General features: G+C 46.1%; 1 protein-coding gene across 7 annotated transcripts in view; it reads right to left on the minus strand.

The window, feature by feature from the left end:
• baz2a (bromodomain adjacent to zinc finger domain, 2A) overlaps positions 1 to 18,198 on the minus strand; it is a 32,816-nt gene extending 14,618 nt beyond the window's left edge. For 3 of the 7 annotated variants that reach the window (XM_083769469.1, XM_083769467.1, XM_083769464.1), the window contains exons 1-19: positions 18,043 to 18,198; positions 15,381 to 15,510; positions 12,793 to 13,725; positions 7,148 to 10,165; positions 6,635 to 6,901; positions 6,105 to 6,518; positions 5,923 to 5,983; positions 5,191 to 5,299; positions 4,958 to 5,059; positions 4,417 to 4,645; positions 3,740 to 3,801; positions 3,573 to 3,638; positions 2,453 to 2,887; positions 2,004 to 2,258; positions 1,531 to 1,745; positions 1,337 to 1,411; positions 1,052 to 1,241; positions 349 to 411; positions 112 to 256 (exon numbers count right to left, since the gene is read on the minus strand). In XM_083769469.1, the coding sequence (XP_083625595.1) occupies positions 112 to 256; positions 349 to 411; positions 1,052 to 1,241; positions 1,337 to 1,411; positions 1,531 to 1,745; positions 2,004 to 2,258; positions 2,453 to 2,887; positions 3,573 to 3,638; positions 3,740 to 3,801; positions 4,417 to 4,645; positions 4,958 to 5,059; positions 5,191 to 5,299; positions 5,923 to 5,983; positions 6,105 to 6,518; positions 6,635 to 6,901; positions 7,148 to 10,165; positions 12,793 to 13,725; positions 15,381 to 15,510 (6,769 nt within the window). In that variant the 5' untranslated portion in view covers positions 18,043 to 18,198. Of the gene's footprint in view, positions 1 to 111; positions 257 to 348; positions 412 to 1,051; positions 1,242 to 1,336; positions 1,412 to 1,530; positions 1,746 to 2,003; positions 2,259 to 2,452; positions 2,888 to 3,572; positions 3,639 to 3,739; positions 3,802 to 4,416; positions 4,646 to 4,957; positions 5,060 to 5,190; positions 5,300 to 5,922; positions 5,984 to 6,104; positions 6,519 to 6,634; positions 6,902 to 7,147; positions 10,166 to 12,792; positions 13,726 to 15,380; positions 15,511 to 16,811; positions 16,924 to 18,042 lie in introns of those variants that run through there. The other 4 variants (XM_083769470.1, XM_083769468.1, XM_083769466.1 and 1 more) reach the window with 3 other exon arrangements.

An 18,198-nucleotide genomic window follows, 5' to 3' on the forward strand; every position in this document is an offset into this window, starting at 1 on the left:
GACAGAGAAGAGTTTGACCACAAATAGCTACAGGAGAAGCCAGAGATTTACTAAGCTGAGAAATCAAGAGTTGAAAATTAGTTTTCCAATTTAAAGTTTAAAAACACCTACTTAAGATCTCGTCCGGGCCTTCCACTAGAACCGCTCCGAGGTGAGGTAGAGCCAAGTATCGACGGCGGAACCGGTCCTGGCCCAGAGCTATAGATCTCATGGAATGGGACGACTGTAGCAGCTTCTTACGGAACAAAGCTTGGCGCTGTGGATAGCCGGGGGAATGACTATCATTACATAACGCATTCATAACAACAACAATAACAAAACGGCAAGTCTGTGTTGAGCGAGCCTTACCTTGGTTAGCTTATCTATCTGCCTTTCAAGTTCTGGGATGCTGGCATTGGTTGGACTTTCACTCTGCAATGAAGATACAAAATAAGTAAGCTACAGATCATGGTTTAATTCTGTACACAATAACACCACGGTCCCTCCTGACCGTTCCAATGAGAGTTATGTTTTGTTACGTTTGTAACCGTTTCCATGGGAAACAACAAATTATTCCGTTAGTTCAGAAAATAACTACCATTATCTTTATAAAACCCATCTACTAAACAATACAGCAGACATTTTGACAGGTATACACAACACAACTGAAGGTCAAATCCAAGTTTTAGCAATCGTCGCATTACAATGTATTTTATGCATTTAAAAGAAAAATGTTTCATAATCTAGTATTTCATACAATTTATGTACCAATACCTGTGTTTTGTTGTTTCGTTTAATTTGTCTTATTTATTATTTATTTATTATCCTTGACATTCTGTCTAAGACTTAGACACTAAGTCAAGTGTTTTCTTTTAACCGAACGTAAAATAAATCAAATCAAATAATTGCGGGTGCGTTTTATTTAGGAATCAATCAGCCTGTTTGTCAAATGCCAACGCAGACAACTGTCAAAATGTCTGACTGTGGAAAAGGGTCCTTTACAGACTTCTTGTCATCCAGACCACACAAAACGGAATCAGAACATCAAAAGGTCTCCATTAAAGACACGTACGTCACTGAGTTTGAGTTCGAGTTTGGGCTCTTCTTTGATGCGTGAACGCCTACTGCTTCTCTCCAGCAGCAGACCACTCTCCTCCAGACTGAGGTTCTCATCTTCAGCCACTCTGGCACTCCGTCTCCTCTCTTCGAAACAGAGCTCTTCCTCAGAGCGCCCGGTACGACGCGCTAGTGCTGCCTTCAACCTGGGAGGGACGACAAACAACCACAAATAAGATAATACCATTTCACATGGGACTTTATTTACATACTTTTTCAGTCTACAAATGAGCATTCTTACTTGCGCAGCTTTCCCTCAATGATCCACTTGTTTTTCCTGTAGGTAGCCATGTTTTCCAGCGTGTTGTCAATGTCACTGGAATATACACGGTACAGAGTGATAAACCAGCATTGTGACAGTAACAATAGGTGAAATGTAAACATTTGAATGCAATAATAATAATAATAAACAAATCTCTTAGTTCTTGTTCTAACCTGGTCACAATGTTGCTGCCATTCAGCTCTGTCACCAGGAAGCCCAAGATGGCCGCCTTGGCATCCGGAGGCAGGGCATGGAACGTTTTGGTTCTCAGCGTGTTGCACACCTCCATGTCGAAACCACGAGACTCCAGGAAGATCCGGAGGCCCTCGGAGACGGTGCTGCGGGTCAGATCCAGGTCCACCAGCTTCTCCCCAAGGATCTTAACGGACTGAGAGGGAAAACACTTTGGAACAGAGTTTGGATTGGCAGGTTGGCCTCGAGGCGGACCAGTGATTTAAATGTCACTAGTTTGATCCCCGGCACCGACCGTTGGGTTTATACCAGCTCTAAAACTACAGTGCCCACCAATTCTACCAAATTAGACCAACACTGACGTAGGCCTGCAAGACAAAACGCGTCTGTTTTGGTTGACTCCTAAGACCTCTACAGAGAGTGCATCTTCCTTTTTAAAGTCTATCGCACACACCTGGTAATAGGATGGCAGGCCTGGATCATGCAACGCGGCCTCCACCAGCTTCAGCAGCAAATCCTGGAGCTCTCCTTGGCTGCTGCCCAGGCCGAGGAGGCCCTCTTGGAGGACGGCGAGACTGGGCACATCCTTGGGGACGTTGAGGCCGATCACTTTGCCATAGCCATTGAGGAACTCAACCACAGTCAGGCAGTGTGCGAAGGCTGTGCCCGACAGAACCACACCGGGAATACGAGACAGCTCAGGGAGAAGCTGGGGGGAGAGGTGGGGTTGGTGCAAGGTTCAAATATCAAATGTTTCTGATCAATGAAGAGGTTACATATATAATTATACATCAGCGTGCAAGCTTCTGATGCGTGTATAGTTAATCCTCTGCTATGAGCTCAGATTACATCACACCAATAGAGCAGGACAAATCAAACACCTCAGCTGAAACATGAGCTCACCTTGTGGTCGGTGAGACACATGTCCTCCACAGGCTTCTTCAGCTCCTCTATGATGATCTGCTGTCTCTTCCTCTCCTCCAGGCGTCTCTGGGCCTGAACCCTGCGCTCTGCGGCCTTCTTGGCGGCCAGGGCGGCCGTGGCGGCGGCCGCAGCCTCTGCCTGCGCCTTGGCCAGGGCCTTGGCTTTGGTCCGAGCCCCCAGCACCCTCTTGCCCTGGGCGATCCTCTCCTCGTCCGTCTGCTGCACGGGCGGAGGAACGTCGGCGGCCTTCGCCCTCCTCCGGCGGCCGGGCTTCTTTGGCGGCTCCGGAGCGGAGGACTCCACCGCTGCCACCACCGCCGCCACCACCGCCGCCACCGCCTGCTGCGGCAGCGGGGCCTGGACGGTTGGCTGAGCGGTCGGATCTGCCTTCACCTCCTCCTGCTCCTTCTCCAGCTGAAACCAGAGGGAGTGATGTTAGAACATGCTGATGTTCTAGTCTAAGCCCTGTTGGGTTTTGTAAATTGCTTTTTTTGCACCCGTTTTCTCAGTGTCGTGCAGATAAAAAATAAAATAAATAATAATAATATATTTTTTATCCCACGATTTTGTAACCCATTTTTCACCCCTGTGTCAATCATCTAATGTGATCCTGGGCTCTACACACCCTCCACCAACCTAGTCCCCATATATGGGGGACAAGGGGAGAGCAACGGACTGAACTCATGCTTCCTTCATGCCCGAGTGTCCAAGTTGCTCCTTTACACCTGACAGGGGGGAGTTTCCCTGGTTGGACGTAGCCCGTGGAAGGAACACGTTATTAGTTCCTTTCCCCTCCATCAGGTGCCCCGGCTGGCCAGGGGGAGGCAGTTTAGTGACCAGGATTACTGCATGTTTTTTGTGAGGGTACCTACCCTAGGGGACACGGGGAGAACATGCAAACTCCACACAGAAAGGCCCTTTCGCCAACCCCACCTTCGGGTATGGGCACCGATGGGAATCGAACCCAGGACCTTCTAGCTGTGAGGCGACAGCACTACCAACTGTGCCACCGTGCCCGATAAAACAATAATTATAAAAACGAAATAGGCCATGTGGTGAAGAAAGGACTGGTGATAGGGTTGAAGAGTCATCTATATACCTTGGCTTTCTTCTTCTCTTCTTTGAGCTTCTTATTCTTGTTGTCTTCCTTCCTTTTCATTCTTGCCTAAATGAATGTTGAAAAATTTATTATTTGAGTATTTATAGTATTTCAACAGTGCATGGTTTTTTTGTTTTTGTTTTTCAGTTGTCATCATCTCCACTAACCTTTCTCTTCATTTTCTTCTTGATTTTTGCAAGTTTCTCCTTATCTTCCTCCGTAAGCGCTTCTACAGATAAGAAAAGAAAAAGAAGAAACATGCATACAGTACAAACAATTAGCCACAATACAACAAACTCCTCCTACATGCACACAGAGTTGCACCACTTACTTCATTTCATTTCTTGTCTAGCTAAGTAGCTATATATACTTTACTTTGATAAGTTCTTTGATGTTCCATCTCAAATTGTATGACTTAAATGTATATCATATGTTTATAGGTCCCTACAGGTACTTTCCCCTCCGACACACGCGTTCTGTGTTTTATGCAAGATGTTGATATTCAAATTTTCATTTAGTTTTATGGAAATAAATTAATCAAATCAAACCTCCGCCTGTGATTAAAATAAACACAATAGTGATTAGGACTACAAGTATCTATCAATTATTCTATCAATTACTTTTTCAATAATCGAATATAATGAGAAGCACCTTTGTTATACTTTGTTGTAAAAGGTTACACAAAATAATTCTCAATAAACACAAATTACTGACAATATATATAATATAAGCTCACAATATGATATAAGCTCACAATATGATAAATACTGCGGCAACGTTGAGGTTCCGTCTACGTATTCATGTCTATGGGTCCAACAGGCTACCCTCCACTACAGACACTCACCCTTGGCCTCCAGGCGGTTCAACAGCTTGGCATCGACCTTGCTAAGCAGGTCAACCATCTTGGGTTTGGGAGGCCTGCCGGGGCGTCGGCTCTGTGCCCCTTGGCCCCTCGGGGCTCGAACCCTGCCCGGCTTCTCCTTGTCTGGGTTTGGAGGTCGCCCGCGGCGACCGGTGATAGCCATGATCATGGAAGGGACCTCCTCATTAGCCAGAAGCACCCAAGTCGTGCCCTGTTTTGGAGAAAATTAAACGTCAGCCTCTTCTGCCAACATGATGTACATCGTTTCCTCAAATGTGAATAATTCAGGCTTGCGGATTTTGGTCATTCACTAAATTCTATATAACTTCTCTGAATATTCTCCCATGATCCAAACTGAAATTTCCATGACCACATGCCATCGATGGATGAGGGGTCGTCATGAATGCTGTTGGTCAAACCTAGTCCATGGGCATGCAAGCTGGTCGAACTGACTTTTCCGGGAGAGTGGGATCCCCCAACATGATGCACTGAAATCAAACCGCGATGGGCTAAAGACCTCTACCTCTGGACTCTCCCTCTCCTCGTAGAAGTCTCCTACGGCCATGCGAGGGCTGAAGCTGAAGTGTTCTCTGGTGACGACACCGTCCTGGTGCCTCTTCAAATACTGAGGAAAGTGACGAGAAGCCGAAAAGGGAGATTATTATTATTATTTTAAACAAACCACCGCTACTGTTACTGTTTGAATAGAAGGAATCAGTGAAGAGTACTCTGTGGTGCCGTTTAAAAAAAAGTCACCTTGATGATTTCAGGAAACTGCTTCATCCTCCTCCCACAGGGGGTGTAGTACCAGGTCTCACCCTTCATTCGGTTCTCTATCTTCTTCACGCGGATCTCTCTCCTCCAGCTATGGAGAGTTCACAGATACAAAGACAGTCGATAAGTCACTGAAACACAGTAGACGCATCACCACGCAAACCCTATATACTAAGACCCCCCCCCCCCCCCAGGCCTTTATACTTGGTCCGCTCCTCCCCCAGTTTACAAAATGTCTTTGCGAGAAAATGGCCGATCTACAAGCTCACAATGAGTTGCAACATTGTGACCTTGTAGATCTGAAGCACTGGGGGAACTGTTACGCCTTTCTTCGTCCTTTGTTCAAGCTTGACTACAGGAGCGGTGGAAAAAGTAGAGAAAAGCAGATGGAAAATGACTCGCTCCTTAGACCGAGACTTGAGAAAAAAATATTTATTTTATTTTAACATGCTCATAAAGTGCTTTGTGCTCATGGTGAAATTAAAAGTAGCAAACGTTTTGGTCCTGGGACCTTCATCAGTGCTATGACCTTGTAGATCTGCATTTTTTGCCCAATGTTCACGCCAGAGGAGGTATCGGTATCACGCTCCAACACGCAAAGCCAGGGGGAGCTGGGAGATCAAACTTCGAACACGTACAGCTAATTCAAAGCAACTGAAGCAGGCAGGCAGGAGCTAATGAGACCAGGACTGAATAAATTAAAGGCCTTATTACCCATGAAGCATTGGGAACTGGACCTGTTCCTCGGTTGCAACCCTCCTTTTGCTACCTTCACCTGAAATACAAACAACCACAATATAAGCCTTTCAGTATTTGAATTCTTGTTGCTATATCATTTGCCACATCAATGCCACAATTTTTAGATGAAAAAATAAATAAAAATAAACAAACGTCACCTGTTGTAGAACCGTCATCTGCATCGTGGTCATTATCGATGTCATTGGCCGTGGTTTCAACATCCAGTTTAGGCATTTTTGCTTCATTTCCATCCTGTCCCTGTTTCTTGATCCTTCTGCGTTTCTTGGGCTTCTCAACGACCTCGGTGCTGGATGCTGAAGCCTGAGCCAGAACCGCTTCGATGATGGCTCTGATCGGGTCGTCCTCTTCAGCAGGAGGCCCAGAGGTCGCCACCCCACCGACGTCGGCCGTTTCTTTGACCTCCACTTTCAGGGACTTCTTCCTCTTTCTCCCGGCTCCTTTCGGCTTGGCTCCATCCTCTGCTTTCATTTTCTCCTCCTCCTCTGGACTCATTATCTTCGCCACCTTTGGAGTTCGGACTCTGGGCTTCCGTTGTGCCTTCTCAGAGGTTACTGGCAAAAGAAATGTACAACGTTCAGATAAACCTCGCCTGAACATGTTTTGCATAACACCCTTGATATGAAGTCATTTTGGTTGACATTACTTGATACTCTTAAACATTGAATACCTGGAGTAGAAGAGGCCTTTGGAGTTCTGGGTTTCCGGGGCTTTCCTGGAGTTTTCACCTTCCTACCAGTGTCTGAAACGGCTGCGTCAGCTAAGCATGGCGGCTGGTGTTCGAGGCTCACCGCAGGGGCACCAGCGGCTACATTGTCATCATCTTTCATCTTCAAAGTGGGTGGCGCCACTTCCTCATTAGCAGTGTTCTTACTGTTGATAGGTCCGGCAGAATCTGGTATATCCTCTCCTTTTGGCTCCCATTCTATTTTAGGTCCTATTCACATACCACATAAAACGAAATTTTGGTTGTTTGCCATATGCATTATGTGTAATGAGGCAGGAAAATAAATGACAGGATCTCCGTCTGAGTAATGCCCAAGGAGAAATATCTTCTAATAGAGGAATTCTTAATAAGGCAAAATGCAACTTTACATTACTGCAGTGCAGGAGAAATATGGAATAATCTAAATATCTCAATGAATACGTATTATGGATTTTCAAAGCCAGTATAAAAACATACCTTGATGAAATGGCTGCAGAGGCCCATCCGAGTGTGAAACGGGCGCGTCGCTCTGAGACATGTCACGGTGGGGTTCTTCTATCTGAGACGTGTTGTTCATGGAAGGGTCCAGCAACGACTCCCTGGTGCTTAGGCGACTGTCCATCGTCTCTTCCTCCCGGGACGTGTTCTGTTCCCGGGACGTGTCTTCTGCCCGGGACGTGTCCTCTGGCCGGGACTTGTCCTTTGCCCGGGACTTGTCCTCTGCCCGGGTTGTGTCCTCTGCTTGGGACGTGTCCTCTGCTCGGGACATGTCCTCCTCTGCTCGGGACGTGTCCTCTGCTCGGGACCTGTCCTCTGCTCGGGTTGTGTCCTCTGCTTGGGACGTGTCCTCTGCTCGGGACATGTCCTCCTCTGCTTGGGACGTGTCCTCTGCTCGGGACGTGTCCTCTGCTCGGGACATGTCCTCCTCTGCTTGGGACGTGTCCTCTGCTCGGGACGTGTCCTCTGCTCGGGACGTGTCCTCTGCTCGGGACCTGTCCTCTGCTCGGGTTGTGTCCTCTGCTTGGGACGTGTCCTCTGCTTGGGACGTGTCCTCTGCTTGGGACGTGTCCTCTGCTTGGGACGTGTCCTCTGCCTGGGACGTGTCCTCTGCCTGGGACGTGTCCTCTGCCTGGGACGTGTCCAGTGTGTCGTCGTCCTCAGAGTCTTCCGCACTGGAGATGCTGTCACTAGTGAGGTCAAACACATTAGAAGGCTCTGACTCGGTAGTAAGGTCGCACACTTTGGTAGGCTCTTCCGCTGTGAGGTCGCACACTTTGGAAGGCTTGCACACTTTGGAAGGCTTGCAAACTTTGGAAGGCTTGCACACTTTGGAAGGCTCTTCCGCTGTGAGGTCGCACACTTTGGAAGGCTCTTCTGCTGTGAGGTCAAACACACTAGAAGGCTCTTCTTCCGCTGTGAGGTCACACACACTAGCAGGCTCTTCTTCCGCTGTGAGGTCACACACACTAGAAGGCTCTTCCTCTGTGTGGGACACATCATCATCGTCGTCGTCAAGTTGAGAAGTGTCTTCTCCCATGCTGGAGCCGTCATCACTCATGTCTGAGTCATTCTCTATTTGGGAACTGTTCTCAAAGCGAGAGGAGTCCTCTGGGCATGAGCTGTCGTCAACCAAGTGCGTGGTGTCCACCACACTAGAGCCGCCGTCGGTTTTAGAGGTGGTGTCAAGTCTCAAATATTTGCTGTCATACTCGGATGTGTCGTTAATATGTGACAAGTCATTGAAGGAGTCCTCCTCAGTCATGCTAGTATCTTCTGCCCTGGTGCTATGGAGCCGTGAGGAGTTTGTGTGTAGAGTCTGTGCCACTGTGGAGTCCTCTGCCCCAGAGGACTCATCTGAACTGTCCTGCTCCAGAGATTCATCTGCATTTGATGGTCTGTCGTCCATCTCTTCATCGTCATAAGCGACGGTTGTTGCAGGCTCCTCCGCAGACTGTGAACTCCCTGGGGAACTAGTAAAAGAATGCCGCGAATCTGTCTCAGGTTCCTGAGTCTGAGTCTCAGTAGCTTCCACATTTGGTGGGCTCTTAGCTGTACCCGCTTCAGGCTGAGGGGGACGCTCCTCTGATTCTCCGAAGGCAGTCACAGCAGTTATTTCCTGGTCCGTCGTTCTATGATGATCAGACTCTGGAGACCATCGTTTTAGGGCTTGAGGAGGAGCGGTGCTTAGAGGGGTGGGATCAGACTTGGCAGGGCATGTATCCGCTGGGGAGGTGGTCTCCGGTTCAGAGGGTAAGGTCACCAAGGCAGGGGGGGCAGGCAAAAGCGCAGTCCGAGGAGCTTGAGTGGTTAAAGGTGGCGTTGCAGACAGAGATGAGGCCATAGGCCCTCGAAGGGCGCTAAGGGAAGGAGTGTTCACCTCTGATGCCGACGACATCGCATGACCAGTGGAAGGGACAGAGACCGACTTGGGAGGAGTAGATGCTGTCTGAGGTCGCGGTGACTGAGTCAGTATTTCAAAAGGTGTACTGCCTGTTGAAAGAGAAGTAGGTACGGATGTGTGAAGTGGCGATACTAAAGGACAAGGACCAGGTGGTGCCGATGTCGGTGGTCTGCAGGAGGACGACATTAGTGACGGAGTCATGGTACCTGATGAGGAACTTGCAGTCATTTCATGCACTAATGACAGAGGTGGTGCAGACCGATCACGTGCACTCCCGGATGCATCCGGGATGGAAGACATCAGAGGAGGAAGCGGCCTGGAGCCTTGGACCATCTGCTGAAGAGCGGAGATGGGTGCAGAAAGCGAGTATGAGGGTGTGGTGAGCCCCATGTGGGGTGGAGAGGCTACGGGGGCCAACGTTGTATAAAGCGGATGAGGAGGTACACTCGCCGAATGAAGAGGAGACATGGCAGGTGGCCTGGATGTGTTCTCCAACAGGTGCGGAGGAGTGGATAACCTTGAAGGGGACGCCGATATGTTGGAGGAAGGGGATCCCACCGGCAGATGCGTGGACCCAGCAGGGGAGAGCTGAGCTGCAGGGGGAGGCCTCAGGCCATGCACCATTAGAGGTGGCGAGGAAAGTCTTGGAGGAGCAGCAGCGAGAGAAGACGCCAAACTGGGAGGTGTGGAGATCCGTGGCGGCGTAGACACAATGACAGGGGACGAAACCGCTGGGGGTCCTGGGGCAGATATGGGAGGCGCAGAGACCACCGGAGCTGTGGGAGTTCGGGGAGGGGTTGGTGCCTTCACAAGAGACGGTGAAACGGCTGCAGAAGACGCAGACACCGAGCGATGAGAAGACATGGAATGGGGAGGTTGTAGACTCATCGCTGGCTCCCTTATTTGGGAAGCCATGTCTGGGCGTGGGGCTGTTAGCTGTTCAACATGCTGACGGTAGTCACTGGTAGGCCCCATATGAGGTACAGGGGGGTTAGCTTGGTAATTGTCACTTTTAGGTATCTGCTGAGCAACAGGCGTCCTTTCCATTCCATTATAGTCGTTATCCACATCCTTGAATGCTTCACTCATACGCCCTAAGAAAGAAAAATAGAAAATAAAACCATTATTACTAAACAGTCATTTTTGCATTGCATTACAGTTAGCAGTGAGATGTAACAAGGCATTTGATAGTCTCACAAACAACACTAATCTCAATTTGTTATGAAATTGATTTATGTAAAAAGTATCCCGTATCGTTTCCGAACCGATCCCGATACCACAATTTCTGTGTTAGCCGATACCGAATACAGATACCAGAGAATAATATTTATATGAATACAAAAAGCCCAACCGATATGACCAAATAAGGGCCGATCCGATACTTTTCCGATACCGATACAGTATCGGGACAACTCTAGTAAAAAGTGTAATGCTAGCAGACACAGATCACACCAGACCATCAGAGCCAATCACTTGAGCCAAGCTCTGTAGCAGTAACAGCACCACCTGGTGGTTAAAGTATGGTGCTGCTATACCAAGTTGTGCCTGGTACAAATCCAAAGATATATCTTATCATTTTTAAATCAAAGGGAACTGGTCATAGTGAGGAATCCCAGGGATTCATAACTTGGACACAACACACAATAGTATGTACGCCTTCCTCCAACATTGTTTTAAAAACATGGGGAACTATGATAGGGGTGTCCAGTGAAAGTACAGTATGTTATCTCTCTTAAATGACTGACGAGTCACCCTGTCGCATTAGCCTTTCACCACTTTTAACCATTATTTTAAACTTTAGCTGTTGGAAAACAGTAGATCTACAAGCTCATAGCACTGCACAGAGTGCCATACCATTTTTGAAAAATTGTGAAATCGTGTGCAAATCTTTCAATATATAGTTGTTCTTTAACTCAAATCTTTGCTTCTGGAGGGTCCCTGCATGGAACCAATTTTTTGCAGATTGGGGTCACAGCCAAAATACAGATAATTCTGAAGGTCCTTGACATTAAATAGTTTGAGAACCACTGACAGAATCATAGGACCTTCAGAAAAACTGTCATGCTTTAGATTAAGACATTTGTAGAATCTTATCTGAGGTCTTGGGTTAAAGGGTTAAATATATTTGTATCTGTTCAAACGAAACATACTTTTACAGTTGAAATAAGCATGAATGTAGAGAATACAAGCCTGATCTTAGTTAACAGTTAACACGATCAGTAGTATAAAAACAAGTAGTCTCAACTTTTGACAAAGAGGAAGACTGTAGAAGATCTGAACCACACCCCATTAGTGTGACAGTTCAATATATATCTGGAAATACAAGAAACATACCGGGAATCTAGTTTGTCATAGTGGAAAAGCACTCGACACAAAGGTCCTCAAACTATTTCTCAACTAAGAAAAAATAAGCCACTCTATTAGTCTGAAAGTTCATGTGAATCTTGTTGAGCCTTTGAGCATATTAATATGAATTTAAAAATACCTTCTACAGGGCTTGACATTAAGGCTTTTCCGGGACAAGTATTAAATCTTCCCGGACAAGTGCATTAAAATTGTACTTGTCCGTTGGACAAGTGACTCTTGGTTTCGCTTTTTCTGTGACGCTCATACCAGCCAACAATATTGTCTGGCAGTCTTGTCTGGCTTTCCTAATCATCACCTTTCCAATATTGTCAATAGCCCTAGAATGTCTGTAATCTTACATACATTTCATGTATTCCAAACACCAAATACACAGCCATATATCAGTCCTATAAGAGCAGTTAGCAGACTGACCACGTCAGCATGTAAACTTGTAGCACTGCGTGTATACTCACCCAGTAATTAATTCCTAAGAATGAGTCAGATATTTTCCTCTAGTTTCATATCCATGTGAAAGTTCTGGAAGAAAATATGTTGTGTAAAATATCGCCACTTTTACATGAGGAAAAGCTAGACTGAAAATATAAAGACTTCCTTTGGGAAATGGGAACAGTCGATGTTTGGGAAGCACAAACATTATGGCGCACACAATTGACAGGTGTGTTGCGATTGGTGTTGGGTAATCGATCAAACAACCTATTTTGTGTGCCCCATACATTTGTGCTTCCTAAAGTGTTCAGTCCTGCACTCATGCCGGGGCCCTCGCCAGAGAGAATGTCGTGTGCTGCTCGTGGAAAAGTGATATATAGTGAGATATTTGACTAAATACACATTTTCTGCCAGTCTTAGGAATGAATTATTGAGTGGGTGCATAGGCAGTGCTATAAGTTTAAATGCCGACAAGGTCAGTCTGGTAACCGTGCACGGATAGGACCGATCTATGGCTGTGTATTTGGAATACATGAAGTTATTATGTAAGATCATAGACATTCTAATCTAGGGCTATTAATTTGCAAACTTAGAATATTCACCTATTCAAACATGTATTCACCAATCAACTGTGTTCACATGTATAGCTTCTGACTGGTTACTAGAGTGATTATGTTTACTTTTGTATTGGAGATTATGTAATGGGTATTGTAATTTTGCTGTAAATATTATTAGAATGTATACTTTTTTGTATTTGATTGGGTGTTTTTTGAACTATAGTGTCACTGTATTTTTTAGAAAAGTCTCCTGTTGCAAAACTTTGTTCTGAACTAGGCTTAAAAGATTTAAGATTGTAGATTACAGACACTGTACTTAAATACATCCATCACAAAATTCCACAAAGTACTTCCACATGTGCTATGATCACCTTGCATGCCAGAAGACATTCCCACATTGCAATGATCACCTTGCATGACGGAAGACATTCCCACATTGCCAGCATGGGGGCTTCTCTCCCTGCTCGGGTGGCCTTGCGGTGAACCACTGTCCTGCACCGCTGATGGGGACATCATCGCTACCGATGACATTCCCATAGGCAGAGGGCTGCTGGTGCCCCCTCGGCCAAGACTGTGGTGCTGTGGGCTCCCGCGAGGCGGAGTGAAATTCTGGGAAGCTGGGGGCATCATTTGCCCCTGGCTCTGGGACTGAGGCTGGGGTGGTGGCGGCTGCGGTTGGGGAGACGGTAGAGCAGGGTGCTGAGCCTGGTGCTGGTAGTAGGGCATCCCGTTGGGCATCATGCCATAATGCTGAGGTTGCTGGTGCTGCTGGTGGTGATGATGTGGGTGATGGTGGGAGTGGATGTGCTGCTGGGGCTGTTGGTGTGGGGGCGGCTGTAGAGACTGCTGCTGGTGATGCTGTGAGGTTCCAATCCCAGGGTGCACTTGGCCCTGGTAGGCCCCATACATACCGTGGGAAGTATAGCCCATCTGCTGGGGGCTGGGGTTACTCCTGTTCCAGTACTGACCTGAAGTCAACGACATGCTTGGGGGGCCTGCTACGGTGGACTGGTGGGAGCTTCCCATACCCCCGTTTAGTTGGTACTGTCCATGGCCCTGGTAGTGGTGCTGTGACTGAGGCTGCATCATCCCTGGGGCAGACTGCTTGGGGTGCATCCCGTGCCCAGGAGAGGGACCCATGGCTGGGCTATACTGAGGCTGTCCTCCCCAAAGGTAGTCATAGCCCATGCTGCTCTGGTGGTGGTTGCTCATGTGAGGGTAAGGAGCCGTTGGTGGGTGGGGACCCGGCACACCGGACCCATGTACAGTAGTGACACCATTCACATTCATTTCGCCGTTCATATCTGTCGGAGAGAAACGCCATTAGTCCAGTTCATGTATTTGTGATTTACAGTTGTGTGTTAAAGTATATATATTACCAAATAACATGATACAATTTCTTGCTGGCATTTTTGCAGCAATAGCCATTCAACATAAAGGCTTTCCGTAAGCGTCAGTGCGCCTCCACCATTCCGGGCAGGGTCAGCCTTTCCCAGCAAATATGCAGATTTCACGCAAGCAAAACTATAGAGCGTCGCAGTCCTGCCCCCTCGAGAGACCCGGAAAAGAAATCCACGTTCATTTTCCTCATAGACTTTTCAGAAAGTTTTTATTTAAAGACGTTTACGCCAACTGTTGTCGTGACAAATCATGACAATAAACACAATGTTTTGGGCCAAACAAAGAATTAGAAAGTCGAAGAAAAAAAACAGCAGGTTACAACACTTTGTTGTTTTTCTTCTTTGTAATTATTCGTTTGGTCCAAAATATTGTGTTTGTTGTCATAATTTGTCACGACTCCACTCCAGTTGGCTTTGTACGCCACTTAAAAAGGTCTTTAAATAAATACTTTTTTAAATGTCTATGGGGAAAAATGCATTGGGATTAATTTCCTAGGCCTGGCGTCGTCATGGAAGGGGGCGGGACTGCGACGCTCTATTGATTTATGCAGATCACAGAGTTGAATTAAGGAAGTTAGGAGGAGGGCATGTCACAATCATCATGTCCTGTGAAATAATGGGGCTACATAGCACATGCACAATGTAAGCTATGGTGGAAGGTATTTGGCAGATTAACAGAAGCTTGAACTGCGTATGTGCTACTGCTAATGCTATATCTCCATTCGTCACAGGCTGTGACATCCGCTCTTGCCATCCTTTTTAATGTAATGAGGAAGGCAAGAGCCACCAGATGACGAGTTGACACCATGAACTATTTTAGAGTTAATTTCTTTCCCAAATATACGCCAACTCAAGATTATCGTCTAAAACTGTTTGACCATTCTGGTATGTCTGGGTGTGTAGCAGTCGATACTGCACGGTTCGTTTCTAAACTAACTCTGGGATCTGTATTATGGAAAACGGACCAATTACAAGGTGTCACCAAATTTGCCAAAAGAGACCATCTTCAGGATTCCATTCAGACCATACACATTATGGTCTGAAGGTTCAAAGTTCAGGCTTCCTTCAGACCATGCAGCAGCATATGTAATAATAACAACGATAATAAGTCGGATAAGCGCAAGACGAAGCAGCTGTACGTGGCGCCCTCTGGGATCTAAGAGATCATAATGGCATCAAAATCTATAGTATGCACAGTAAACAAATGTCTTAGGAAGAGTGTTGAACTGCATGCACACAGAATAACTCTTCCTACTACTTCCTTTCTATTAAGGCTCGGTTCCATTTAGTGTCAAACCTTTTAATTTTAAAGGACCCCCATGACTCTAAGATTGTACAAATTTAACCAATTGTACACTCTTAGAGTTATGGACCCGTGTGGGGCCATTCGGAACCCACTCAAGGACACTTTGAGATCCACTGATGTAGCAGAGTGTTTCCAGTGATCCAACACGCACAACAGCAGCACCCTGACTCTGTTTGACCAGAATGGAACAGAGCCTTCATTAGTATCAGCGGTAACTCCTGTGAAGGAAGTAGGGATGGCTGACCATACTTACTTTTCCCTTGCTGTGGGAAACTCATGGAGGACCCGTTCGTATAGAGAGAATCCCCTGAGGTCAGTTTCAGTCCTGAGTTTGCCGAAGCTGAAGCATGGCTACCATAGTTGAAATGGTTATTCGCCTCCATCTGCAACATGAACAACAAAAGCATACACATTTATTCTCTGTGGAACAAATGATTGAGCTTAATAGAACACATCAGTGGCATTAAGTAACTAAGTACATTTGCTCAAGTACTGTACTTAAGTACAATTTGAGTATTTCCAGTTTTCAGTACTTTTACTTCTGCTCCACTACATCTCAAGAGGCAAAGAAATTACTTTTACTCCACTACAATTATTCGAAAACTTTAGTTACTAGTTCATTTGGATTTGTTACAAAAAATGTATTTGCTCACACAAGCTCACAATGCGTCGCAAATTTGTAACCTATTGTGAGCTTTGTACATTAGATCTGCTATTTTTACATACATTACAAATTTGAGAAATGGAACTTTTACTCAAGTTAATTTTGAATTACAGACTTTTACTTGTAACAGACTACTTCTACATTGCAGTATTGATACTTTTACTTAAGTTAAAAATGTACTTTTCCCTCACTGGAACACATACTTATACTCAGTTATTCAAATAAATATAAGACAAACTGGTTGTTGTATACCGGTACTTTTCTTTATTTGACTATGTGGTTTTAAAACAGGGTGACTGCCATGATTCATCATGCTAAAAAGACCAAGACGAATTTAATGACCTGGTGGATATCACAGATTCAGTGTAGCATGAACCCTGTTTTGAAGGCCCGTGAGACTGAAATCAAGACTTAAAACAAATACTGGTATATATGCAATAATTCTTTAAAGCTTGCAAATGTTCAATTGAAGACCATTTAAGACATTGCCTGGAGCCCTGCAGGCGGTCTATAAAGTTATTTATAGAACTCCGCATTTATAAAGTTTTTTTTTTAATGTTACATAATAGGCACCGTTCCCCCCCCCCCCCCACCCTCCTTCCACAACACAACACCAGTATATATCTCGTGTACTGCATGTATGGCTTTGGCAAAATAATGGCTGCTTATCATAATACCAGCATCATCCCAACAATAAAGCGTCAAAATGTCGCAACTGTCTGGTCTAAAACAGCAGATGCCCGGGCCCGCATAATGGACAATGATACATACACACTCATTAAAAAGCACCGTTTATTACTCCATTAGTACGGCGACGGCGTCGTTCGCCGAACTGATCTACAAGCGACGCGTTCTCAGCCTGTAGATCAGCTCTTGTCGGCGGGCGACGCCGTCGAGCAATGGTAGTGTAAATAAATGAATGCTTTTTTTTATTTTAACGTTGATGAGTCTCTCCATGTTAAACGAGCAGACAGACAGGCCCACGTACAGCCAAGAGGAAATATTATTACAAGTACTTACTTGGCAATTAAAAAGAAGGTTATACAACGTTATAGAACCACTTAAAAACAAACGTGTATAATATATTATTTATTTTTTTAGGAAATATTACACACACGTTCCCCCAAAAAAGTGTTAGGCACTCGGCTAAGCCATTTCTATTTCTTGTTCTTCTTGTTAACGTTAAAGCTAACATTAGCCAGCGTGCTCTTCTTCTCTCTCTGCCATTTAGGCTCAGCCTCTGACTGAGAGGCATTGGGACCCATTCACATGGCAACGCTGCCCGTCCGGTCGAGAGCGGATACGGAGACTGCCTGACATTGCCTGTGTGCGAGCGTGAACATTAAACAGGATACGGTAGGCGCCGGGCGGGCTCTAGACAGGATAGGACCTTTAAGAGGTAAATAGAAACCAGGCTTTCCGCAGGTACTGCGGGGAAGCCTGTGTGTGTGTGTGTGTGTGTGCGTGTGACGGGTTTAGCTCTGCTCCGCTGCCTCTGGTTCTCTCGGCTTTCTCATCATGATCCAGACTAGTAACAATTCACAACAAGTCTTTATGAACTGTTTCACTTTGTCTACTAGCATCTTAACTAGCAGCCGAGAGAGAACATGGTTCGATTCCCCCGTACACCCATGCACTGCTTGTTTAGAGTGGGGACGGTTTCATTATCAAAACATCGAGCCGAATCACAACAACAGGCGTTGTCTCCAAGGTTATTTAGCTCCAATCAACAAACATAATGGCGATCACACCCCTATACATCACACACACACTGACACACACACACACACGTAGCCCCGGACTCAGCGGACTGATGGCGATGCTGCTAGCTAGCAGGAGGGCTAAAACAGTTCCATCAGTTAACTGCGTGGCTAACAGAGCTAGCCAACAGACCCAGTCCCATTAATTAGCTGTGTGGCTAACAGCTAGCTAACAGAACCCCAGGTTGCAGGTACAGTGGAACCACCAACCACGCTTGTTTGAAAATGAGATGCAGACACTCACGCATACATCACAGAGATCCGTGTCTGGCCATTTTGGGGTAATTGACTTGATTAGTAAATTAATTGGGATCTCTAATTACGAGTCTAATTAAGTCGCAGTCATCATCAACACGCCTTTTGTTCACGAGCTAGCTAACAGCCCAGATGAAGTTACATTGTTGTTTACGGTGCAGAGCATCCTCCTCCACCACCACTATCACACACTCCACTCAAAGTTTGGCTGAAATTGGAATTAAAACCGGTCTAACCTTTCGGATCTCGGATTCCAAGGACGCAGTTAGCTTTAGATCTCCGACAGAGATCTGAAGATGGCACGGCGATGAATAGTAAACAACTATTCGCTAACCTTTGGGTTTTAAATTAGCAAACATGGCTGGTGCGTGCTCCTCCGTCCAGTACAACCA

This window comes from Protomyctophum parallelum, assembly GCF_964188405.1.
Source record: "Protomyctophum parallelum genome assembly, chromosome: 7".
Taxonomy (NCBI): Eukaryota; Metazoa; Chordata; class Actinopteri; order Myctophiformes; family Myctophidae; genus Protomyctophum; species Protomyctophum parallelum.